The 26,616-nt window shown below is 44.5% G+C and overlaps 1 protein-coding gene across 2 annotated transcripts; it reads left to right on the top strand.

Moving 5' to 3' along the window:
* Positions 1-698: 698 nt before the first annotated feature.
* On the top strand, positions 699-26,616 carry LCMT2 (leucine carboxyl methyltransferase 2). Of its 2 annotated transcripts, none has more exons than XM_055803269.1 (14): positions 699-800; positions 1,063-1,187; positions 3,519-3,600; positions 3,982-4,114; positions 6,699-6,855; positions 7,281-7,470; positions 7,887-7,994; positions 10,017-10,107; positions 12,275-12,532; positions 13,446-13,676; positions 17,471-17,568; positions 23,056-23,243; positions 23,330-23,465; positions 26,208-26,616. In XM_055803269.1, exons 1-14 carry the CDS (start codon positions 762-764, stop codon positions 26,373-26,375), a joined length of 2,004 nt encoding a protein of 667 aa, XP_055659244.1. In that variant the 5' UTR covers positions 699-761; the 3' UTR covers positions 26,376-26,616. The 2 variants fall into 2 exon arrangements, with proteins under 2 accessions (XP_055659244.1, XP_055659243.1); XM_055803268.1 differs by having other exon boundaries at positions 3,934-4,114.

The raw sequence follows: 26,616 nt of genomic DNA, 5'->3' as shown, positions 1-26,616 counted from the left end.
ACAAATATGGAACCTAACATCTTACATAGCTCAGGCTGCTATGGCTCCTCTACAACTGCTAGTACAAAGCCTAAAGAGATGAAACATCCACCACTTCCAAGCACAGACACCCTCATGGCCCTGCCTGTCTGGCCGCGGCACTTACAGCTTGTCCACCCTCGAGAAGCCGTGTCCCCAACAGCCACCCAGCGCCAGCCCCGCTCCAACTGGCCGCACAGGGAGCGGAGCATGTGCACAACGCCTGGGGGTTCCGCTGCGCCGGGCTCTGCCCTCCGCCCCGGGAGCCCCGCACCCTGCCCCGGGGAACCCCGCACCTTGTCCCCGGGAGCTTCGCACCCTGCCGCGGAGAGCCCCGCACGTTGTCCCCAGGAGCTCCGCATCCTGACCCTGGCGCCCCGCACCCTGTCCCGGGGAGCTCCGCCCTTCTCCCCCCGCCCCTCCGCTTACCGCGCAGAGGCTGCCCGTTGCCGTGGCGACGTGTCCTGGGACCCCTCGCGCTCGCGGGTCCGCCGGGAGGGGGACGGCCAGGCCGGGCCGGGCCGCCGGGACCCGGGATCCCACGCGCGGGCGGCCGGTCCAGGCCAGTCGCCCCGCGGAGCGGAGCCGGCATTCGGAGGCGGGGCGGGGACGGGCGGCGGGCGGAGCGCGGCGGGCCCGCCAGGGGGCGCGCGCCACCGGCAGCTCCCCGCCCCCGACGCCCCGCGGGCGGGCGCCGCGTCACCGGCTGCGCCCGAGCGTCAGAGCGCGGCGCCGCGCGTACGATGGGCCGCGGGCGGCCGGGCGGCCCGTGCCCCGCTGCCGTGAGTGATCCCCGGGCGGGCCCCTCCGTAGGCGGGGTCCCGGCCCGGGTGGCGGGGCCTGGCCTGGCTTCGGGGGGCGCGGGGGGAGGTTGGGACGTGAACGGGGCTCGGCGGCGCCGGCGGGAACTGCCCTTCCCTGCGCTCGGAGCCCCCCTGGCGCCGCCTGGCCCCACCGTCCCGCCCCGGCGGGCCCGGGCGCTTCTCGGCCCGCGGTGTCGCCACGGCCTTGCGCCAGCGCCGTGTCCTCCTTGTCCCCCGGTAGGTGCAGGGCACCAGCGGCAGCAGCGCCCTCAGCAAGTGCTCGGCGGCGGCGCGGGGCTACATCCAGGACCGGTTCCTGCCCCTCCTGGTGGGGCGGCGGCGGCGGCGGGCCCCGCTTGTCCACCGGTGAGGAGCGGGCGCGGCGCGGGGTGCCCGGCTGGCGGCTGCCGGGCCCCGGTGCGGGCGGCCCGCAGCCTCCCCTGCCAGCTGCGGAGGGGCTCCGGCGGCTCCCCAGGCTCCTGGCGCTTCGGTTGGAGGCACAACTCCATGAAATGCGTTTTTAGGACACGGTGACAGAGTGGCAACTTGCCGAGCACTGACTTTCAGTGATGTCACCTTTTTAGACAGTATAATTTTACATGGCTTACGGGCAAAAATTGAAAGCTTTGTCCTGAGTGAAATGTGTCACCGGACTGGTCCCTAATTCCAGTATTCAATGCTGCTGAAAACTGCTTGAGGTCTGAAAACTAACTTACCAAAAATCTTAGCACGTCAGTAGTTTTCTCATTAATTCTTGTGATAAATAACTTAGTCCCAAAATAGGATTACAATCAAAGTTTGCAATTTATTAAGCAAACAGGCAAGCAAACAGCGCTGGGTGCGCCAGGAGTCTCTGCTTCACCAAGATGCACTCCATACAAAATTTATTTTTGGTTTATATTTCCTAAACTAATACATATTCATAGCTATTTCTAAGAAAGGTTTGGTTTATGTAAATGGATCCTTGGAATAGGCGTGTACTTCATGGCACATGCTCTTTCTGTCTCTGAGGGTCTTCTTAACCCCTGTCTGGCGGTCGGTGGATGAAGTCAGCAGTCTTCCTCGGCTCACCCTTAGGATGACCCTAGATTTTACGCATGCGCCCTGTAAACTTCTCTTACTTAACACTGTGCTGTTAGCAGCTCAGCCTGCATATCAGGGTGTGTAACCAGATGTCCTTTGTAAGGTACAGGAACTAGGTATGTAGCCAGGTGTTCTTTGCAAGATACAGGAACTATATACATTGATCACTCTGTTTTTCTTAAGCGTGTGGTTATACAAGGGTATGTAAGACAGAAGGTTACATTTCATCGTGCGGTCCTAGCATTGTTCCATATCGACACGAAGCGATTGAACACATTTCACAATTCTCAAGAACATTGTAATTTGGTAAGGTATTTGGTGGCTCAGGGTAACAATATTATCTTTTGAGTCAGTGGTATCTTACCAGTAGATCTCTGGAGCTTTGCAGGATACAGGCATGAATGTTTTAATGTGTATGTGTGGAGGGTTCTATGCTGATATGGTAGTGGAGTTTACTTAATACAAAACTAATAGTTTAATGCAATCAAATGGCTGCCCATTGCCAAAGGAGTTTCATTGTGAGGGGCGAAAAAAAAAGCAGTATTCGTGTGGAAGCTTGCAGGCCTATGGAAATGAGTGTTGCTCACCAGGAAGCTGAGCCTGTGTTGACTTGTTGCATGACATTGGCAAGCCAAACTAAATACTAAATTCATAGAGTTAAGTATTGCAGTTGTCAACACTGTCATAATGAGTTCTGGGACATCTTAGAAAAGCTAGTGAAATCTTTAGCCCTTTTGAGGTGTGGGGATGATAACATGCTTGTTAAAGGGGTTGATAGGAACTGGTAAGCCTGGTGGGGATGTGGTGAAACTAACTAAAAGACAGTGCCAAGGAAAAAGAGGTGCTAGTCGTGCTGGACTAGGCAAATGGTAAATGCTTTCCAGGAGTTAGACTTACTTGGTTCCATTCATTCAAAAACCAGAGAATTCAAAGTAATCTCTGCAAGGTGTATGACTAGGCATAATCAATACAGAATTTCATTATAATGTTTCAATAGTTTAAAATTTAAAATGTGGTTTAACGTTACTCTTAATTGAGTATAACATTGAGCAGACATTATCATGCTTCAGTTATAGATTTTTTTTCCCCTTTGCACTGAGTCTACTGATCACATGCTTTGAAAATCCTTCCCTGACTTTGCTTCTCTTCCTTTTTTGTTCCCCACTCACTGCATTTGCACACACTGTCATTCATTTTGATATACCCAATAGCCCCTTCTAAGTAAAGGAGTTAATTTCATATTGTTATGGCATATGATTTGGGGCAGGAACTGGCACTGGCCACCCACATTGCAGAGGAGCATCCTGACTATATGGATTCATACTTTTTCACCCAGTGATGACTGATTTATGCAAAACGGAACAGGTCCAACTAGGATGACTGCATGTTTTCTCTGGGTTATCCGTAGTCTTGTTGGTTAGTACACTTACTGAATACAGGAGATCTGTATTTATTAACAAGCTCTAGATATGACATGTCATCAGACATCTTGCGGTGCAGTTCTATCAATGTGGGGTTACTGGGTAGAGAAAAAAAGTTTTTTGAAATGCAGGGTGCCAGTGGTGGAGAAATAGGGTTCTTGGACAGTGATTACAACTGAATTTCTTTCCACAGGGGTTACTACATCCGTGCCCGTGCTGTAGATCACTGTGTTCAAGACTTTCTGCTGAAGACCCAGAGGTACCCTAGGACACAGGTACATTTTCTCTTTCTGGGTGTACTGGCAGTTTCCACTACATGTGTGAAAAGACTTTTTGGGATCTTGGCACAGCAGTAGCATACTAGTGCATCTGTTCGGATCCTTTCCCAGAAGAACTCAGAGAATTTGACTGGCACTACTGTGACTGTCCATTTGTCACTTTGTCAGAAATATCTGGGAGGGGGCAATATCTACACAAATTTCTTCTACCTCGTGCAGGGGATTGCCTGATTTTGTCACTATAGATGATGTTATTGAATATTTTTCACACCTAGATGCTCAGGATGCTGCTAGAGATGAGTATAACTTTTTCTGATACTTTCTCTGCAGATCCTGTCTTTAGGTGCTGGCTTTGACTCCTTATACTTCCGTTTGAAGGACGTAGGTCTTCTGCATCACACTGTGGTATACGAGGTGGATTTCCTGAACGTGGCATGCCAAAAAGCTGCTCTGATCAAAAGAACGAAAGAGTTGTCAGCACTGGTGGGAGATACCGGAGGGGAAGGATTAGGTATGGTATTTATGGAAGGTGTTCTGGATGCTAAATGTTTAGAAGAAGCAAACATAACTTCAGCCTTTAGAAAGTGAGGTATGATGGTAGAGGAACTACAAAGTTGTAGACAAAAAGCATGGTTTTGCTGAAAAATTTTGGCACAAACAGATAATTTGTAAGCATTGGGAGGTGAAAAGAAGACATGTAGGTGCTGGAATGGATTTGTCAGGAATGGATTATATCAAACCAAGTTCAGTTTCTTTCAGTTACAGTTTCTCAAGTACTGCATCTGGCTTTGGGATCTTTAATACAAAGGCAGTGGCAAACTGCAGCATGTCCAGTGAGAGGTCACAAGAACGATAAAGTGGTGGAGCACATGACATACGAGGGCAGGCTGAGAGAACTGGGTTTGTTCAGCATTAGGAACTGAGGTGAGGCTTACTGCAGTCTTCAACTGTCTAACAGGAGAGGAGAAAAAAGGTGGAGCCAGACTTTTCTTGGAGGCACAAAGCAAACAGTCAAGGGGCAATTGTTGCAAGTTGTAGCAAAGGAAATTTCAGTAATGTGTAATGAAAATGTTTGTTTCTTGGTTTTTTTTCTGCCACATGAGTAGTAAAAAATGGGAACAGATTGCCCAGAAAGGCGGTAGAATCTCCAGCTTTGGACATAGTTAGAGCTTGACTGGACAAAGCCTCCAGCAGCCTGATACAGGTGACTGCTGTGAGCAGGGAGTTGGACTAGATGACCTTCAAAGGCCCCTTTCAACCTAAATTATACTGTGATTTATGGCCTTTATGGGTAGGAGAAAAGGTATGACTCTTGGGTGTATGGAATGTAATAAAACATCAGTTGTTATGTTACCTGCCTTTTTTTTTTCTTTTCACTCTCCAAGGCAGGAGAAAAATGAGCCTTATGAAACTACCATAGAATGTAAGTAAAGCTGAAAGGATTATTATGCCAGCTAAATACTAAGGGGCAATTCAGTGGAAGAATGGAGGAATGTAAAGTATGGGGTTCGCCAGAGATTTCTCTTGCATCTGATTTCCTTCAAGGTTTCCGTTAATGTTCTAGATGATATGCTGTAGAAGGTGAAAATGTAATAAACCAGCAAGAAACAGGGAGAGCTGAATATGGTGGATGAGAGTAGGATTTTGACAAAGTACACGAATGGTCTGGAAAATCTGGAATGAGATACAGTAGGGACAGTAATGAAATACAGTAGGCTGCTATGCTTAGACTGTAATGGTTAGTTTAAATACAGATGGAAGACAGCTACAGAGACAGGTGCAGAGCACAAGTCCCTGGCTGCCATGAACATCTGAGTAAGTCTTTGTGAGTAGCTCTTCCATGAGCTTGCTCAGTTTTGTCCTGAATCCATTCTTGTTTTTGTGGTTGGTTTTGAATCCATTCACTGGCAGCATCCTGTAGCAAAGAATTGTGTCCATACCAATAATCTTCAACTACTTCAGCTGAAAGGTAGGTGTCAAAAGAGTTGGGAATATCCTATTTTCTGTGCCCAGAGGGCAGGAAGCGATGTGTAGATCAGTTAGTTTTCAGAAGAAGTTAATAGGGAACATGGAGATGGGCTTCTAGAGAAGGCTGTTTTGCCTCCAGTAATGAATGCCTTTGAGAAGTGTAATTAACAGTTCTCAGGACAGGTGTAGTTGTTGGATTGCACTGGTACAGAGACATAGAGTAGGTAATTTCTAAAGGTACTTTACAGTTTGTTTCTGATTTGGTTTTGGTTGAAACAGCTTAACAAGCTATAGCTTATGGAGTACAGAGGTATGGTATTATAATCATAGAATCACAGAATGGCTTGGGTTGCAAGGGTCCTGAAAGACCCCCTGCCACGGTCAGGGACGTCCCCCCCCAGCCCAGGCTGCTCCCAGCCCCGTCCAGCCTGGCCTTGAGCCCTGCCAGGGATGGGGCACCCACAGCTGCTCTGGGCAGCCTGGGCCAGCGCCTCGCCACCCTCACGGGTAAGGGTTTCTTCCTTATATCTAATCTAAATCTAATGCTTACAAATCATAAATTGGAACTTATTTCTGAGAGCAGTGATCTGGAAGACTAGTATTGCAGGGAGCTAGCATGTGCTGGTTCAGGATTCAATGCAATTTTACAGAAATGAAATCTTTAAAAAACAAACCTCAAAAAACCCTTGAGAATGGTTTTATGGTTGTTAGGCAAACCATTCAAATTCTGTCAAAGCAATGGTACTTAGCTTAAACTGAAAGGTCTGTAAATGAGAGCCCTTCAGATTTGATTCTGAATTATAGTGGCTCTATAAAAATGTTCTTAAAGTAAATATGATAAAGTTTTGTTGTTATACTAAATGTGATAATTCTGTGAGACATCTATAGGTGAAATTTGCATTAAGAATAATGGAGTTTTCAATCTGCATTTAATGGATTGCTTCTTGACACTATCCCTTTATGGTTCATTTAGTGATGGGGATTTTCTTGTACATGTCCCAGAGAAATTGAGTTGATGGGCACAGGCTTGTGAGCGATTGCCTGTGGGGCTGATATTCCTGTTTGTCCCCTTTGGTCTCAGTATTGTATCAGCACTGTAGTGAGGCTGGATATTTTTTGTCTCCCAGGAGTCATTACCTTTTCTGGAGAGGATTATAAATTACTGGGAGTGGATTTATCAGAGCTGTCTGAGCTGGAGAGAGCCCTGGAGGAAGCAGGACTGGACAAGGAAATTCCCACCCTCTTCATAGCAGAGGTGGTGCTCACCTACATGGAAAACAGCAGGTCAGTTGAGTTATCTGCTGTTAACTAGGTGGTAAAATGAAAAGAACAAGTTTCTTTTTATGTATGCCACTCATGGCTGGGAGACCTGCTGTCTTGTAACTAAAGCTTCAGCAATTCTGTGGAAGTCCCAAACAGCTCCTTACATCATAATTGTGATGGGATAATTTGTGTCCATGACATCCTAAAAGGGAGGAAAAATAAGAAGAAAAACCTTGAACAAGTGATTTTGAGGTTTTTGTTCTGCTCATCCCCTGAATTCTCTGCACAGATGGGAGAGGAGAGGTTCATAAGTTCCCGGCACAGGATTCTCTTTGGTATATTACCTGTGTCAGGATGCCTTAATAGCATGCTTTATAGTGTTGCAGGAAGATAGATTTTGTCTGCCCCTCAGTGATTTAATTCCTTGTACACGATCTGCCTGACAGGTCAGATGCCTTGATTCAGTGGGCAGCAGAGCATTTCTCTCAGGCATGCTTTCTGCTGTATGAGCAGATGCACCCAGAGGACCCTTTTGGACGTGTCATGCAGCAGCATTTTAGCCAGCTGAACTCTACACTTCATTCTTTGTCAAAGTACCCTGATTGTGAGGCACAGCGGAGGCGCTTTTTGGAAAAGGTAAGTACCTGCAGCTCTAAGGAACACATGAAGTGTGTCTTACCTGGGAAAGATTGTAGCATTAAATAATTTTGGAAGTCATCAGATGTGTCAGTTACGGGTTGAAGAAGACAGGGACACTGCCTTCTGTAGTAGCATGACTAGTCATTTGAAGGTCTTTCCAACCAACTTGCAGTCTACTTTCTGGTATGGCATTAAGGCAAGATGGATTCCTCTGAGGCTTTTGATACAAAAAAATTTAAGTTCTTAGGAGCTTTACAGGTAAGAGATCTATTCTCACTAGACTCTAGGCTGCTGTTGTTCCAGCTAGAGAGTCTTAAAGGCCCATGCGGATGTTTGATTTAGGGTCTTCATTTTCTTGTGAGAAGTGAGTTTATCCTTCCAGAGCTAATAATTTTGAGGGATTTCTCTTTTAGGGTTGGACTGAGTGCAGTGTCATGGATATGAATATGTTTTTCACCTGTTGTACTCCAGAAGATGAGCAGCAAAGATTGCAGGCTCTGGAGCCTTTTGATGAATATGAGGTAACCCTTCTTTATTCTGAACACCAATGACCTGGTGTTGATATGATGAGGTGTCTGCAACTTCTTATGGTCATAGTTCTGTACAAGAGTTGCTGAAGCATAGGTGTTCATGGAGGCAGAAAGGATGTTGAATCAGGCAGTTCACGCAGAGCCCGCAGGAAGCTCCACTTGACGCTGGGTCAGGTAGCACTGGAAGCAGACTCTTGCTTGTTCCTTCCCCAGTGAGCGGTCTCTTAGGGAGACAGCCTTAGCATAGCAAACTAGCTGGTGGTATAAAAGGTGCTGTTGATGCTAAAAGTTTGCATGGGTTCAAGGGGCAATTATTTTAATGAAAGAGAAGTGTATTGAGGGTTACTGAATAATATAAAAATAAACCTGTTGTGAGTTTCCTGACTGCAAATGGTTGGGAGCCTTCCTGGGGGAAGTAGTTGTACTTGTCCTGCTCTTCTGTGTTTCTGTAGGCTATTACTGTTTGTCATTGTTGGACTCAGGTTACTAGTTTCAGATGTTTTTTTGGTCTGATGTTGTGCAGCCATTTTCTATATTAATGACTGAAATTTAACTATGACTCTGTTCTTTGCCGTTTTTGTGTTAACTGCTAGCGAAGTCTGCAACTATTTCAAGTGTAGAAGAGAAGTCAAAGATACTGAGTAACTTCAAGATAAAGATCCTGTAGGGCACTTACTAGAAGTTTCCCTTTCAATTTTGTGATTCTCTTGTTTATAATTCTCTCTAGAAATCGAACAGCATGTAGTATGAAAACCAAGTTAGCATGCTTGCATTTATTTTTCCAACATGGAGGATTTGCTCTACTACATTAATGCAAAATTGATCACTGAAAGATGCTGGCAGATTTGCAAAGTGGTGTAGAAATGCCTGCAAGAATTACTGTAGATCAAGACAATTGCTCATACAGTGAGAAAGAAAAGACATTTTATCATTTTTTTATAGAGGAGGTTTACACATACGCAAGTCCGAGCTGAAAAATGTGCACAGGAGTAAGATATGTGGTAACAGAGAGCTCTACAATTAGCCTGTGAGGTAAAGTAAGGTCCAGGTCTTACTATAAACAAGCTTTATCGAATTAGGTAAGAAATGTAAAATATACACTTAGTGCTGAGGACAATTAATTTTTAGAATAATTTGCCTAGGGGTAAATAGTGGATTCTTCAATTCTTCAGTATTTACATTAGTTTTTGGATATCACTTTTCAAAAGATGCTTTTTACTTTGGTAGGTGTTTGGGCAGTGATGCTAATATTGTGGTTTCTTGTGCCTTTTAAATTCATATTTATGCCTTCTAGTCACATAGTTGGCTGAATATATCCCACCCCATGGGAATGAACATACTAAATTCCCTGATGTCCGTAAAAGCCGGGGTGGACCCTAGTGTTGCTCCTGACTACCTGTGCAATCCTCTTGCTTGTGCTTCTGCCTCTGAATGATTCCAAGGCCAGACTGGAAATCGTATTTATGTATCATTGGCCAGCTGAGACCATATTGCACCTTTGAACATTTGCAATTTCTTTGGGATCACTTCTGTTCCGTGACCTTTAGGAAACCTTAATCCCTCTGGTATACAGCCCTCACTCTTTTCTGTGATCTGAACTGGGAAGCATAAAGGGAAGCTGATTCCAAAAAAAGAAAAAAGTTCCTCATGCAACATGTAATTATTCTATGGAACTCCTTGCTGCAGCAGCTTACAGATGATAGAAGTTTATGTTAGAGTTCAAAGAGCAACTGAATAGATTCATGGATGGGAAATCCATCAAGGATTGTTCTGTACAAAGACTCAGCTTCTTGCTTAGAAAATCCCTGAGCTGTACATTTTTGAAGATTGAGGTGAGGAAGGTATTTACACACTTGCTCTTTCTCAGATTCAGCTTTAGTCTCCTGATTTTGGCCACCATTGGAAACCTAGGCTAGGTTTTGATCACCCTGACTGTTCTGAGGTCCTTACTATTGCTTTAAGATTTTGAGGGGGATTGTTTGTTTTTGTTTTTTTTCTTTGGGCTTGCTACAGGAATGGCATCTCAAATGTTCCCATTACTTTGTCTTGACTGCGTCAAAGGGGGTGGAACCTTCCTGGACACCATTGTTATCCAATATGACAGGTACATACTGACTGGTTTTCATAGTATTCTTTTATCTCATGCAGGCTTCACTGAGAGATTTTAGGAGACAGTAAAACCCTGGAAGGAACAGATGGGATGCTGCCATCTGAGTAGCTTTCTCCATCCTTCTAACAATGGTTCTGCTGTCCATAGTGAGGCCAGGGCCACCTCCTGACTCTAATGGTTCTGATCAGTTTCATTCTTGTAGTTTATTGAACCTTCCAGTCTGAACAGCTCTTCTTTCTGTTTACATGTGGGGCCTTCCAGTGCATGGCTGCAATGCCAGTCTACCATGATCCTCCTCCTATTTTTGGTATCCCACAGACTCTCCCTTTTCAGTTTATTCCTGCTTGCCTCTATACATGGTCCTCTGAGCCATTCTATCCTTCCAGCTTCCAAAAGGTTGTTATGTTTACTTACTGCACTATCAAAGTATCATCCAGCAGAGCATTCAGGAGCATGTCATGAAGTTTGTGCTTTGTTTTGTTATCCCCTGTGGGTGGAATTGCACATGTAGTATTTCCGGTTTTAAAATGTTTTTAAATCCGTACGTTGCTTTTTTTTAGGTGGGAGAAAAGTGGTACAGTTAGGGAAAAGCCAAGAGCAAGACTGTGTTTCTGTGATTAAAAGCACTTGGCAGCAGTAGCAATCTAAGAAATACCTGCTTTTGGCTGTTTGCTTCCTTTTTGAGGGTGGAAAGCAGAAGGTTATTTTTAAGCTGTTTCACATCACTAGTCTTGTTCACAGTATAGCACCACAAGTAGATCTGTCTGTAACTGAAAGTCAAAATCCATGTTCTAGAGAGCAGGAAAAGCAGCTGGAAGAGGATAAGGCAGGATGACGTTCGTTAACCTAACAAGGCCATTGTGTTGTGTCTTGATTCGATCTGAAAATGTGTAGTGAAATTGAAGCTAAATGGATGTGGGTGTGGTTAAATATATTGTGTGATTGTCACTAGTCCTTATATTAAAACCTTAAAAGCTCCTAAATGCATAGGCTCTATCCTTAAGTTAAAAAAAATCTGGCATTTGCTTAACTGACATGAGTACAGTGAAGACACTTGATTCATTAGAGACAGGAATAGGGTCTTTCTGCTGTTGACTATTGTATTGAAAACTGATAGCAGGGGGTTTGAAAGTCTGGTAAAGTATCCATTCTTAGATATTTTTTTACTGGGAATGGCAAAAGGTATGTCTCAAATACCAGTATGTGCCCCCAACTATCCTATCAAATAGATCTGGGTCCCTCTTCAAGAGAGTTGCAAGTACTAACTAAGCCTTCTAAACAGAGCACAGTAAGTATATTTTCTGAAACGAAAACCCCCATCAGTCTTTAAAAAAATAATCTGTAGAAAGACATATAAGTCCAAGAAGATGTAATTTTTTATTTCATCAAACAATAGAAAGTCTTGTACTAAGCAGCATTCAGTAGACACAATTTTTCTGGGTATGGCGTACAAAAAAATAGACTGAGAGCTGCTTTTCCCGCACCTCATCATCTCTTACAACACAAGAGTAAGGCACTTGCTTAAAACAAAGAAGACACAAATTTGAAAGTCATTAAAACAATTTGTACAATTTTTGCTAGAGTCCTGTGTTTAAAGCTTGTTTCACACTAAGGGATGTAGTATTTAGAGAGAAGGTATCTAGATAACTGAAAATATTCTCTTATAGTAGGGCTGTTGGAATTAACAGAGATTATTCCTCATGCTTTAGAATTGTATTTCAGTGCTTTTCTGAAGGTAGGATCCAAATCTATCAAGAAACTTTGACATCCAGCTTCCGGGTCTTTGTCCTTTGCTATTCAACTAGCCAAATATTGTCTTCATCAGAAAGGTACTCCCTTTGAAGGTATTGCAGTGATTCCTCTCTTGCTACAGCAGTTTAGGATACTGCAGTCTCTTAATCTTACTTCCACCCCATTAAAGCAATCTCAGAACTGTGTCAGGAGTTGAGGGAGCAGTAAACAGAAGTAAAGCTGGCACAATGGTAGTTCCAACCATTACAGCTTTATTTCTAGGGCATGTCAGGTTGTCTGTGTCCTCTGTCAAATTGCTTCACAATTTTTTTTTCTTGAAAAGCTGTACAGACTTGCTCAATCTCTCATTTAAAACGTAGTCCTTGATTCTTGTTTGTGCATAAGTTCTTTGATTCTCTTTGGCTTGCAGTTCCTCATCATGAGGGTCCTGTCAGGATGGCTGGGAGTATCACTGCAGCAGTGTGTGCAATGCACTCTGAAGTTTCTGGCCTGAGACGTTACGGTCACCACTCTGTTCTTATAAAACCCAATGTGGTTCTCACCACTGGAGGCTTTGGGGAGGAGGATGGACAGCACTGCCGTATGAGAAATTTTCATGTGCTAATTAAGCATGCAGGCTACTGGAAAGCTGGCTGCGTGAAAAAGAAAAACCCTGATAAAAAATGGGGTGAGTTCCCATACTGATGGCAAGTATGTGGAAGTAATTTTTGTGCTAACAATGAAATAACGTCTAGTGGAAAAGTGATGTCACAGCATGGTTATGCTGGCAAAGACATCTGAAGGTTCTGAATGCTAAGTGCCAGGTCCTGCACTTGGGTCATAACAACTCTGTGCAACACCACAGGCTTGCGGAAGAGTGGGTGGGAAGCTGCCCAGCACAGGAGGAGTGCTGGTCGACAGCTGGCTGGATGTGAGCCCCCAGTGTGCCCAGGTGGCCAAGTCAGCCAACAGCATCCTGGCTCGTGTCAGCAGCAGCATGGCCAGCAGAGCCAGGGCAGTGCCTGTCCCCCTGTACTCGGCACTGGTGCGGCTGCACCTCGAGCCCTGGGGTCAGTTTTGGGCCCCTCACGGCCAGACAGACAGACATTGAGGTGCTGGAGCGTGTCCAGAGCCAGGCAGGGGGCTGGGGAAGGGTCTAGAGTACACGGCTTGTAAGGACTGGCTGAAGGAACTGGGGCTGTTTAGCCTGGAGAAGAGGAGGCTGAGGAGAGGCCTTGTCACTCCCTACGACTACCAGACAGGAGGCTGTAGGCAGGTGGGGGTTGGTCTCTTTTCCCAGGTAACAAGTGATAGAATGAAAGGAAAGGGCCTCAGGTTGCACTGGGGAAGGTTTAGGTTGGATGTTAGGAAACATTCCCTGAAAGAGTTGTCAAGCACTGGAACAGGCTACCCAGGGAAGTGGCTGAGTCACCGTCCCTGGAGGTATTTAAAAAGCATGTAGACATGGTGCTTAGGGATATGGTTTAGTGATGCAGTTGGACTTGATATTAACGGTCATTTCCAACCTAAATGAATCAATGATCCTATACATTTCATGGGAGAAAGACCAGTGTGACCTGTGATGTTCTGTATCTCCACAGATGAGCGGTTGTACCATACTGTGTCGTGTCTCTCGAACAGCCTGGCCCTGGTAGTAGGAGGACGAACATCCCCAGCGAGTGCAGGCTTGGGAATGTTGTGGCTAAATTTCCCTGAAACCTATAATGCCTCTGACCTAGGTGATATTACAGTGGACCTTTTAAGTGTGCAGCCTGCTGCTGAACCAGCTGCTTTGCGTTGGAGACACAGTACAACTGAAGTAATGTTCAAAGGTAAAAAGCCTGGAAAGAGTGGAAATGGCTGAAGGTATGCAGAGGTATAGAAATTCCAGAATACATGGGGTAGTCCTGGCCAGAGAGTGAGGTCTAAAAGGCAAATTGTCATGATATAACCTTACTTTTTATGTAGTACAGGCTATGCAGTTAATGTTGGTGCATTGTATTCGTTTGAAACAATAGCTTTTTGCTGAACATTTCCGAAAGCATATGATCTTGATAGATTCATCACCACTTTAGAGAATCCAGTTACGTTTTGTAAAGGTTTTGTTCCCGTGGTGATTTTTTTCCCCTGGGCTTAAAAGAGTCAAGGCTTAAACTTCGTGTGAAAGTATTCTTATCATATCCACCCTGTTCTTGTTGTGCCTTTTTGTTTGTCAAGCCCAGGAGTATATGTGAGAGGCTTTGCTAAATCTGACAAAAGGGACAGACTGAGTAGTCTCAGCTGAGTTTCATGAACCGAGAAACTGAACTGCTTGATCCAATGATTTGGCAGGATTTCCATTATCTATGCCATTAATACATGGTCAATTCATTACAGAACCTATATGACAGATACCTTGTGATAATGACATTTATTATAGATGAGCTGCAATCTTGTTAGTTTTCCAGATGCAAGGCAGGAATCAAAAAATAGAAATGACTGTATAGTGCTGAAAAAAAGTTCATTAATGCATTTTTTAAAAGTGCTACGATACACACTTGCAACTGCAGTTTGATTGGCTCTGCTCTCACAAACATACCTACCACAAATGAAAAGACTCATTTCCAGCTGTTCCTGTTTAAGATGCAGGATGTGACCAGACAGGCCTACTGACCAGCAACCTGCTTACATGTCACTAGCCCTTTTTATCCTTTTATCCCTCTGTTTTCCTGTGTTCGTACCTCCACAAATCATTGATATCCATCCCTTTTCCTGCCTCTGATTTCTCTCTTGAGTACCCGGTAAGTCTTATGCAAACCCCAAAAACTCTTTCCCTGCATCATATAACATGTCCCATACCCCTGTAGGCAGTACCCACCTCCAGAGAGTTGCTCCTGTTTGCTCATTTTGATGAGTTTCACAGCTGGTAATGGGGCTGACAGTTCCCTTTGGACAGCTCTGGGAGGAGCTGGGACATATCGTCTGATTCTATAAGCATGTGAATTGGGGTTCTCTTGCCTGCACACCTGCTACTGCCTCTCTGTGCCTCCTCTTGTGTGTGAGAAAATGAGCCTTTTATGGCTTGATTGCTCTCCTGGAAGCAGCTGAGGTAGGATATTATTTGGGTTCTGCCACCTTGTTTTGCCTCTGTGCTCCTCTGACTGTGCAGGTGAGCTTTTTAGCATGTAACCTAGCACTGCGAGTGAGTGAGGCTTTGTATAAACAGATGCTTATAAGAAAAGCAAGGCAAATGTTAAGAATTCTTAGTGTTAAAATAATTGCTAGTAAAGGAACAAAAACCAGAATGGAGAATACTGTTCTGCCGTTATGTAAATCATAGAATTGCAGAATGGTTTGGGTTGGAAAGGGACCATAAAGACCATCCAGTTCCAACCCCCCCTGCCATGGCCAGGGACACCTTCCACTAGACCAGGTTGCTCAAATCCCCATCCAGCCAGGCCTTGAACAGTGCCAGGGATGGAGCAACCACAGCTTCTCGGGGCAACCTGCCCCAGTGTCTCGCCACCCTTATAGTAAAGAATTCCTTACTTACTCCAATGTAAATCTACCCTCTTTTAGTTTAAAACCATTACCCTTTGTCCTGTCACTACAGGCCGTGGTAAAAGTCTCTCCCACTCTTTCTTATAAGCCCCCTTTGAATACTGAAAGGCTGCAATAAGGTGTCATGGGAAAGCCTTCTTTTCTTCAGGCTAAATGACCTCAACTCTCAGCCTTTCTTCACAGGAGAGATGCTCCAGCCCTCTAAAAATTTTTGTGGCCTCCTCTGGACTCACTCTAAGATGTCCATGTCTGTCTTGTGCTGGAGACCCCAGAACTGGATGCAGTGCTCCAGGTGGGGTCTTACCTCCCTGGACCTGCTGGCCACACTTTTTTTTTGTGCAGCCCATGGTACAATTGGCTTTCTGGGCTAAAGGTGCACATGGCTGGCTCTTATTTAATTTTTAATCAAACGGTATCCCCAAGCCTTCCTTTGCAGGACTGCTCTCAATCTATGTATCCCACAGCCTGTATTGATACTGGCAGTTACCCTGGGCCATGTGCAGGACTTTCTCATGGCCCTGTTAAGCTTCATGAGATCCATATTGTCCTACTTCTTAAGCCTGCCAGTAGAAAAGAAATTAAAAGAGGCTTTGAGATTTCTTCTTGACACTTGAAATATGATAATTTCCTCTTTTGTATGCTACATTACCCAGTGGTAAGTAGAATTGAAACCTAGGGACATAATCTGTTCTGGAAGACTGGGTCTTGAGATCATTTATGGCTAAAGTTATTCATGCTTGATCACACCAGAAAGAAGTTTCAGAACTTCCTCTCTGAAGGATAATATTTTAATTTTGGAGCATTATGGAGCAGGATCCCTAGCTCTTTATCCAGGAGAAGTGCCTCAGAAGAAATGTTACTCTTCTAGTAGCAACTGGCAAATATTTAGTAGTTCTGAATAGGTCTAGAATCAAGCCCTGCAATGGCATGCTGAAGGTTTGTTTAGTAAAATATATTGACTGTACGGGGCAAAAACTTCAGCGCTTATTAGCAAGTCAGTGGTGGGTCCTAGTGGAATTCAGGGAGCGAAAGCTGTCCTTTCTTCAACTGTTCCATTCTCCACTAGCTGGCAGGGAGCTATTGAAGGGGAACACCAGGGGAATTGTTAAGCAGTCATTAGTCTAGTCTGGAGCATACTTTGAATTTGTGGAGCAGTGTTAATTAACACTGTAATGTAATCTAGAGTTCAGCCTTCCAGTCAAAATTTTATATCAAAGAAGCAACTGCTCAATGGGTAAATAAAATTTTATAAATGATACATCGGTTTTTGTTTTTGTCGGACTGTATTGCATCATTTTATTTTTGCCCTGATTTTGCTTTGTAGCTGAAGTGACCAACAATTGTGTTATTTACCCAGTCCATTACGAAGAAGTAAGCTGACAGTACATAGTGCAGTTAACACACATCCTTGACAGCTACCAAGAGTACTTTTGCACACTTTGTACTTCCTTTGTGAGGCTTCTCCAGATTAACTCCTACACACTTAAGTTACCATTATCTCCCTTTTGCAGGAACAAATACACGTTCTTGTTGCCTTATGAGGATTTATCTGTTTTCTTGGGATAAACAGATGTCATTGTGTTGCTATGATTTATGTATTTAGGGTTTTCTAGTTTTATTAGTTCTACAGGTGTAATCTTCCCATTGCCTAGTTTTCATTCCTTATGTCCATTAGGTATATTAAAAAACATGCTTTCTCCTTTTGGTTTTGAGACTATAGTGTATGATTTCCATTCAGACTTTACATATTCAGAAACTACATAATATAAGTGGGTGATGGGGGTCTTCTTAATGACCACAAACATGAAAAATGTTAATAAAAATATTTAGTCTTCCATGTGTCTTATAAAAGATCTAGATAGAAGAGTAATTCCTGTATCTTTGAAACAATTTCTTGCATTTATTGCTAAAGTCTGGAAATGTTTGTCGGATTGCGATGTCTTAATATAAATAGTATGTAAAACTACTGCCTGACTGCATTAATTTCTGTCTTTGGTCAGCTTTCCTTCTACACAAACGTAAATTTTTGCTTTTGTGACATACCAAATTCTAACTTCTCTTTTCACCTCCTTGTCTTTTTCCATAGGTGAGAAGTATCTGTTTCTGTATGGTGGCCGCTCTGCTATGGAGCCTGTGCTAGGTGATTGGTATTTCCTGCACACTCAAGAACTTTCCTGCACTGTGGTAAGAACTTAGGGAGGCCCTGGGGAGTAGAAGTTGCCTTCGCATCATAGGTGCATGCTGCTGTATTGGAAGCCCAACTAAATCACAGTGGTATTACCATACTCAAGTGGGTGGCACTGGCAGTACTGTCACACTCCACAGTGATTAGAGTTAGAGCTAATGTGTAAGCACCTTGCTCTTTAACAGAATACAGTCTTCACAGAATAGCTGAGATTTGAAGGGACATCTAGAGATCACCTAGTCCCTCCCCCTTGCTTAAAGCAGGTCTAACTAGAACAGGTTGCTCAGGATATTGTCCAGTTGGGTTCTGATTATCTTGGAAGATGGAAACTCCACAACCTCTTTGGGCAACCTATTCCAGTGCTTGACCACCTTCATAATAAAATGTGAGGAGTTTTTATCTTTAAGTGAATATTTTTGTATTTCAGTTTGTGCCCGTTGCCCTGTTGCTGGATACTACTGGGAACATTCTGTCTCTCTCTTCTTTCATTTCTCCCACTGGGCATTTATGCATGTTGATGAGATTTCCCCATGAGCATTCTCAGTCACCAAGGCAAGCGGCTCCAGTGCCGACACAGTCTGTTGTGGATGCTGTAGTGTGTGGTGCAGGGGAGGTTCCTGAACTGGGAAAACCTCAGGGGAGTGCAGAGATGGGGGCCAGGAGCAACTGCGGCCAAGCCCCCCACACCTCTAAAAGAAACCTCTGGGGAGCACTAGGACCAGGGCAGGCAGACAGGGCCTGGTGTGTCAGCCAGGGCGTGTCATGGCGGTTTGCATGGCAGGGTGCTGTAACTTGGCTGGCTCGAACAGGGAGCCGTGGTACCTGTCTGGTAGGCGGCTATGTCTGCAGCTGACACGGCTTCCCAGGCAGAGCTTCCATGGGAACATGCTGCTACCCAGCCGTCAGGCTGCAGGGTGTGCCCCACTGTGGTACCAGTCTACTGGAATCCTACCTTCCCTGGGACAAACCTGTCAGGCAGACAAGACACGTGATATGGAGGATTCCCTGTCCCCTCTGCCCAGCAGATTTAAGGGACAGAGGAGAACAAGTCTCTTAAACCAGTGGTGGGCTCTGGGACCTCCAGAGCCTACTGTTGGAAGACCATGACTGGAAGAATGATGAACTCCCAGCTGACTCTGAATTTGTTCCAAGACTTGCTGCCTCAGCTGAATGCGCGTACATCTATGAGGCCAATGGGATTCATACGAGGGTACTGAAAGAGCTGGGTAAAGATATCACAGGACCTCTTTCCATTATTTTTCAACAGTCTTCAGTCTAGAGAGGTCCCAGTCGACTGGAAGCTGGTGAATGTCCCAATTTTCAAGAAGGATAAGAAGGAAGACCCTAGTAATTACAGGCTTGACAGTCTCACTTCATTGTCTAGTAAAATTATGGAGAAGGTTTTTCTGGGAGTTATTGAAAAACATGAGAGACAGTGCAGTCATTGGTCATAGCCAGCATGGGCTCCCGAAGGGGAAAGCCCTGTTCAGGTAACATAATTTCCTTTTATGACAAGGTCACCCTTCTTGTTGATAAAGGGAAACCAGTAGGTGTGGGGTTTTTGGATTGTGGCAAGGCTTTTGATACTGTCTCTTGCAGTATCCTGGACAAAATGTCCAGCATACAGTTAGACAAGCCCATAATATGATGGGTGAACAACTGCCTGACAGGTCAGGCTGAAGGAGTTAGTAAATGGAGTTACGTCAGGCTGGCAGCCACTCACCAGTGGGGTTCCACTGGGCTCAAGTATAGGGCCAGTGCTCTTTAATGTTTTTATAAATGATCTGGATGCAAGAGTTGAATGTACATGAAGTAAGTTTGCTGATGATACCAAATTAGGAGGAGCTGTGGATTCCCTCAGGGACAGAGAGGCCTTACAGAGAGATCTGGATAGACTAGAGAGCTGGGCAATTGCTAGCCATATGAAATTTAACAAGAGTGAGTGCCAGATTCTGTACATAGGATGGAGTAATTCTGGTTATACATACAGACTGGGGGATGAGAGGCTGGAGGGCAGTCCCACCAAAAGAGATCTGGGGACTGGGTTGATTGAACGTGAGTCAGTGGTGTACCCTGACAGCTAAAAGGGCCAACTGTGTCAAGCACAGCATAGCTAGCTGGTCAGGAGGTGATTGTCCCACTCTACCCTGCACTGGTGCAGCCCCACCTTGAGTTCTGTGGGCAGTTTTGGGTGCCTTTATTTAAGAAGGACAAATTAGAGTGTGTCCAGAGGAGAGTGACCAAGATGGTGAAAGGTCTCGAGGGCAAGATTTATGAGGGGTGGCTGAGGTCACTCGGCCTGTTCTGCATCAAGAAGAGAAGACTGAGGAGTGCCCTTATTGCAGTCTTACAGCTTCCTCAGGGTAGGCAGTGGAGCAGAGAGGTGTTGACCAGTGACAGGACATGAGGAAACAGAATGAAGTTGCATCAGGGGAAGTTCAGACTGGACATCAGGAAAAGGCTCTTCACTGAGAGTGGCCAGTCACTGAAGCAGGCTTCCCAGGGAAGTAGTCACAGCACCAAGCCTGTCAGAGGTAAAGGAACATCTGGACAATGCTCTTAGTCATATGGTTTAGTTTTAGATACTCCTGTGAGGAGCAGGGAGTTGGCCTCAATGATTCTTATGGGTCCTTTCCAACTTGAGATACTCTCTGATTCTGTGGTTCTATGATTCTTTCCTTGAAGGCAACCAACATGGTGAAAGGCATGGAGTGCAAGACGTGGAGATGCATGCTCACATACATGCAAGGTTCAGGGAAAATGCAAACACACAAGTCTGCCCTCCAGCAGCTGGCATCCAGACACATGAGTGCCGTAATCCGTGGTCTTATTCTAGCTGCTGATGCTGAGCTTCTCACTTGATTCAGTTGCCCCAGTCACCCAAGCAGTTGCCTCTGGGACATGCACAGGTCCTGTGACCTGTGATGGTCTTGTCTTCCACTCATGCCACAGGCCCAGGAGTGCTTGCATTCCCAGTTTGACTCGTTTGTTGTCCCAAATTCACTCACACTGGCCCCTCCAGTAGCTGGCACTCTGGAGGCAAAGTCTTTGAGAGGCATGAAGATGCTCTCAAGATCTGTGGCCCCTCCAACTCCTGATGCTGAGGCTCTTGCTTGCTCTAGTTACTGGCACAAAAGGCCCAGGAGTGTTTTCCCCTGCTGCTCTGACTCCCGTTTTCTGGTTCCATATTCATTAATGCTTGTCTTTGCAGTTGCAGGCACCTAGTCCATGCATCATTTGCCTGGGGTAGTGTGATATTACACAGAAAGGTAGTTAAGAAAGGCTTTAATCAGTAAGATAGATTGATCAGGTGCAGAGCTCAGTCAGACAAGTGTACTGACCGGTGACTGTTTACATGCGACTGACCCCTTCTGTGCCCTTTTGTGTTTGTTTCCCCTCTGTTCCCCAACGATCCCCTTCTAAACGTTTCTTAGTAAGTTTTGTTTAGTCCCACAGGGCCCTTTCTTCAGTCTTCTGAATCCTCTTGTTCCTCACTTCCACCTTCTTATCGGTTTCAAAGTTCAGGTTGACCCTCCTCAAGCTGTGCCTGGAGTTTCTTAATGGCCCATGAATTAGTGATGGGAGACTTTTGATCTTTGGTATTGTCTCTGTTGTCCCTTGTCTGTCAGGTTTGTGTCTCTGGTTTTGTTTTATCAATTCCCCCTTTACTTATTCCATTTTTGATTGAAAGTGACTGTGATCCAGTAAACTTAATGAAACAGGTGCTCACCCTCCACATATGCTTTGAACTTCTACAGTGTAGAAGCCAAATCAACTGTATCTCAGGTCCTCAAAAATACAGAAACTGATAGTAACAGATTATAAATATCTGGAAGATAATTGGGAGATAAGTGACCACCAAGAAGAGTTCAAGAAGTGATTTGTTTAACATTATTTGCATTTCTGTGGCATGGCAGTAGATTTTTTTTCTGAAGAATGCATATGTATCAAGACTTTAGTAGGACTTCACCTTGTGTGACACATTCATAACATACTAAGAAAACATGGTTTAAAGATGAGTATTGCAGGGCAGTGCAAAATTATTTGGAGGTCAGACTTTGAGAAAATTTAGAAATGACACTCCATGGAAATAGTGGTGTGTCCCACAGGATCAGTCCTGGGGTCCAATTATTAATGACAAAAATGATGAAGTGAAGAGTATTTGTATTTTATAGGTAGTTAACATCAGGCAGAGTAGTCTCAATAGTACCTTAGCGGACAAGATGAAAACTCAAAATTACTTTGACATGGAGGAAGTACTTCTGGAAAAACAAATTGCAGGTTATTAAAGATAGACTAAGTTTTAAAAATACTGCATAGCAGAACTATGCGTAATTACAGGGGATCACAGGCTAAATAAGAGTAAGCAGGGTCATGCTGTTGTGGAGGGCCTAAACAGTGTGTTCAGGTATGTAACCAGTAATGTTATCTCTAAGACACATGAATCGGTCCTTCTGTTCTCTTCAGTGCTCTTAATCTCAGCAGGACCCTTGTAGAATACTCGGAGCTGATTCCGGAGAAAAAGGGATGGACGGGGTATATACTATATACAGCTCTATAGAGGTATGCAAGAGAATGACCAGACCACATACCCTTACAGCGGAAGATTTTGAAGGACTTGTGGCTATTGAGCCTGGAGAAGTTTCAAGATAGAAAGAAGTGTTCAAATATGTAAAATAAAACTACAGAGAGGACAAATTGTTCTCCATTTTTACCTTGAACAGTACAGGAAATCTAGAAAGGGCAACTTCAACAGGACACTGAGAGAAGCTGTTAATTATGAAGATTGTAAAGTGCTGCAGTAGACTGCCTAAAGAGATGAAAAGTCGCTGCAACTTTCAGGAATTTTAATAACCATCTCTCCAGAGGATAATAGCTATAGTTCCATCCATTTGCTTTAGGAGAAAGGAATGGACCAGATGGCCTCCAAAATTTTCTTCACAGCTTTTTTGATATGATATTCTTCAAATCCCTCATCTTACATTTTTTCATTTAGTGCAAGCACTAAAGGTTTGCTTTCTGCACATTAGTACTGCAGTTCAGCATTTGACCTTGCTCTGTGGCTTGAGCACTTTGCTGGTCACTGCATTAGTCCCTGTGTCTGTAAACTTGTGGTTCTCAGGTGCATGTCTTGAACAGAAAGCAGCATGTAAGAATGCACATAAAGTTGCCTCTAATAAATGTGCAGAAATAAAACCCTCTCAAGACTGAATGGTACTAAATACACTGAGGGCCAGAGACATATCGGAGATAGTCTAAATGGAAACACTTCTACTCAGCAGTCCCTAGGGGAATGTGTATTGGTTGGGTTTTTTGAATTGTTCCCTATCGTGGTTACCCTGTTCCCCTCCAGCAACTGTTCCTATCCTATGGCAGGAAGGACTGTTACATCCCACAGGACATGCAACAGCAAGAGATTTAAGAGCCTTGACATGAAGGAGACGTTTAGCTTGCCCAACTTGACCCTTGGACTTACGTTTTCCTAGATTCCTGTTGAGGGTCCAGTACCAGAAAGCCGTCACTCTCACAGTGCCTGCAGCTGGAAGGGAGGAGTGCTAATTGCAGGAGGTCTGGGAGCAGCTGAGCAGCCCTTAGGTTCAGTTTTCTTTCTGAGGGAGCTTGAACATGGCTTTCAGTGGCAGACAGTAGAGACACACCCTTCTCTCATCCCAAGGTAAGTAGAAGGCATTCAGCAGTGAATCTTCAGCCTGTATCTACCTACCTCTCTGACTAATGGAGTTTCTCATTTTGAACTCACAGGTATTCACATACTGCACATGTGCATGATGGAAAACTTCTGCTTGTTGGTGGAGTGTGGTTTCACTCATCCTCTGTGCCAGGCATCACTGTTCTTGACTTAATGACTGGTCTCTGCTTGGACTATACGATTAATGTGGTAAGCACTGAAATTTTTCTTTCAGGGTAAACAGTGTAGTGTGAAGGAATGTTAACTGTAGGGGTATTCCCTGAAACAGAGTAGGGAATGCAAAACAGGCAAATCTGTGAGTGGAATAAACATTCCTTGTTTGAGGTGGAATCTAATTTTGAAGTGCTCTTACCAACCCAGAGTACAGAGCAGTGTTAAGAGAGGGAGAGTCTGAGTGTGCAGAAGACTGGAGGGCACAGAGCTGCTCTGTTCCAAACAGGGGGAGCAGAACTGAGATAGGCACAAGCCCAGTAATTTCAGGGTGCCTATGGAAGAAGAGAACAGATCAAACCAGAGCCTAAGTTAGTCTTCATGGAGGTCTGTGGTATAATTTCATTAAAAACTTCATGGTGGAAATGGCTATGTGCTATAGCTGCTTCCTGAAGTATAAGGAGAAAATTGCATGGATATAGTGGAAAGTGCACTTAAACACAAGAAAACCTCTTACTGTAAAGGTGATTGAACTCTGAACAGATTCAGAGAGGCTGTCGTTCCCCGTCATCGTTGAAGATACTCAAAACCTGACTGGGCAAGGTACTAAGCAACCTGCTGTAGTTGAGCCTGCTTTGAACAGGGGTGGTTGGAATAGGTGATACCCAGATGTCCCTTCCAACCTCATCTATTCTGTGATTTTGTTCTGTGATTCAGTGAAGAACAATCATACAGGTGATGTCACATACCAGGATTTTGGCATACTCTGAGCAAAACTTAGTCTAAATCTGTGAGTAGCCCTCACCTGTGATAATGCCCCCTGGAGTACAATGAAAACATGGACCTGTTGGAGTGGGCCCAGAGGAGCGCCGCAAAAATCATCAGAGGCTTGGAACACCTCTCCAGTGATGACAGGCTGAGAGAGAGTTGGGGTTGTTCAGCCTGGAGAAGAGAAGGCCCCAGGGAGGCTTTATTGTGGTCTTTCAGTACTTAAAGGGGGCTTATAAGAAAGATGGGGATGGACTTTTTGATAGGGTCTGTAGCAGCAGGACAAGGGGGAATGGTTTGAAACTAAAGGAGAGTAGCTTCAGACTAGATACAAGGAGGAATTTTTTTACAATGAGGGTGGTGAAACACTGGCACAGGTTGCCCAGAGAGAGGTGGTCAATGCCCCATCCCTGGAAACATTTGAGGTCAGGCTAGGCAGGGCTCTGAGCAACCTGATGTAGTTGAAGATGTCCCTGCTCATTGCAGGGACACTGGACTAGATGACCTTTAAATGTCCCTTCCAATGCAAACCATTCTATGAGAAAACTTCTGTTGCTTGACAAGTTTTTATTTATCTTTTACTTAAAGAAACACATTTCTTTTAGGTATCTGTACATATGGTTCCTGTCCTTGGTGAAACTAGAATTTGTGACAGGTCTGTTTTTTATAATAGGCAGTATGTGTGTGTCTGGCTGACCTTGCAGCATTTTCCTGAGGGCATAAAGCATGAAGTATGCTTGAATGTAATTGAGTTTTTTCTTACTCTGTAGTAGAAGTTATAAGTGGCCTAATATCCTTTAGATAATATAGGCTATCCTTGTTGGATAGTGCTGAGAATGGATACTGTGATAATAAAGTTGCATCTGAAAGAACAGAACTTCTTTGTTGACATTGAGTAAGTGGATGCAGGTGAATTGGTAGCTGCCTTTGCTTATGAGCTGTTTGCTTGGACTTAGGTGAAACTCTGTAGGCTTTTGGAACTACCAGTACTGTGCTAAAATACTGATAGTACTGTACAGTATATGTGATTGGTCCCAAGTTTTGAAAGACTGGGATTGTCAGTGATTTTCTGTGCAGTACTGGATACAGCATTGATACATGCATTAGAAGGTGACAGCACCAAAACCATTGGCTGGCAGCTTTCTCTGTGCTTGAAAAAGCCATGGAACAGTTACCATGGGCAGATACATATCTCTTAATCGTTAACCTTTCTTCAAGAATATAGATGAAGGTGCTGTCATGAAAATTGCCTTCTGTCTGGAATTTTACAAGGGAAGCCTCTACAACATGTCCTCTTCAGGTTGCAGTGGCCCCTACAATATCTGAATTGCCAACACAGCAACTTTGTTACTGCTGCAGTCTGATACCTGCAACAAGTGTGTCTCCAAGGTTCGCTTTCCTGAGCTTTTGAATATTGGAAGTCATCATGAAAGAGCTTTTCTTCAGGTTGTCAGATATACAGGTTCTAAATCAGATGTTTCTTGGACCTCAGATGTGTAACTGTGTACTTTAGGCTGTCTCCTTTGTGGTGAAGGGGGCACAACTGTTCATTGCTTCCTCTGATATAAGAACTGGGAGACATTAGAAGAAGCTGGCAGGCAATACACTTCAAAAGAGTGCTTCGTGTGAAACATAGGTAAGCTCTAACTCCTTGCCATAGGACATGGATGCCAAAGTTTACATAGATTCAAAAGTGACAGGCTGTGTTCTTGGAAGAAAAAAAAATAAGGTTCAGGAAGTACATTCCCTCATTAAAAATCACTGAACTGCAAGTTACTGGGTGAGTAGAGTATACTACAAGAGTGTATCATGTTTTCCTTGTTCCTCTGTTCTCTAGCTATCTATTTCTACTCACATTTGTGGGTGGTATAGTGGACTAAATGGTCCTAGGTGGGACCCAGTGTGGCTGTTCTTAACTTTCTAATGAAGGTACCATATGAAGTATCTCTGCAGCATTATGAGGTACCCACATGTTGAAGTCCTGTACATTCAAAATCTCCTTTGCTTTCTTAGGAGCAGCTGGAGTGGCCATTAATGCTACATAATCATAGTAGTGTCTTTCTGCCAGATGAGAAGGAGTTGTTGCTTATTGGTGGTGGTGGGAACTGCTTCTCCTTTGGGACACACCTGAACCCAGAGCCTGTGTCTTTGAGCCTCAGCAACATCCTGATCAGCCACTGACTGGGACCAAACAGGACTGAAACAATGCTGCTGCACTGTGGTGAGACAGCTATTCACCCGTAGGTCCAAGAGCAACAAAATATTTCTGCAAAGATTTTCTATCCAGAATGCATTGGGGGGGGGGGGGGGGGGGGGGGGGGCAGATATTAAGAGGGACAGTTACAAGTGGTTGCGTATCTTACCAGTCTTTTTTTTTTTACTGCTCTTTGTGTTGCTGTAAATAAAAGTATCTTCAAAAGTA

The sequence above is a fragment of the Falco peregrinus genome, chromosome 4, assembly GCF_023634155.1.
Source record: "Falco peregrinus isolate bFalPer1 chromosome 4, bFalPer1.pri, whole genome shotgun sequence".
In the NCBI taxonomy this organism is placed as follows: Eukaryota; Metazoa; Chordata; class Aves; order Falconiformes; family Falconidae; genus Falco; species Falco peregrinus.
This window is presented reverse-complemented; position numbering and strand designations above follow the sequence as displayed.

What these genes read in the sequence shown, in the direction of transcription:
- LCMT2 (XM_055803268.1), top strand. Translation starts at nt 762, where the DNA reads ATGGGCCGCGGGCGGCCGGGCGGCCCGTGCCCCGCTGCC. An exon ending in ACCTACATGGAAAACAGCAG is followed by an intron (nt 6,856 to 7,280) that starts GTCAGTTGAGTT and finishes TCTGCCTGACAG; the next exon opens with GTCAGATGCCTTGATTCAGT. An exon ending in AAACCCTGATAAAAAATGGG is followed by an intron (nt 12,533 to 13,445) that starts GTGAGTTCCCAT and finishes GTATCTCCACAG; the next exon opens with ATGAGCGGTTGTACCATACT.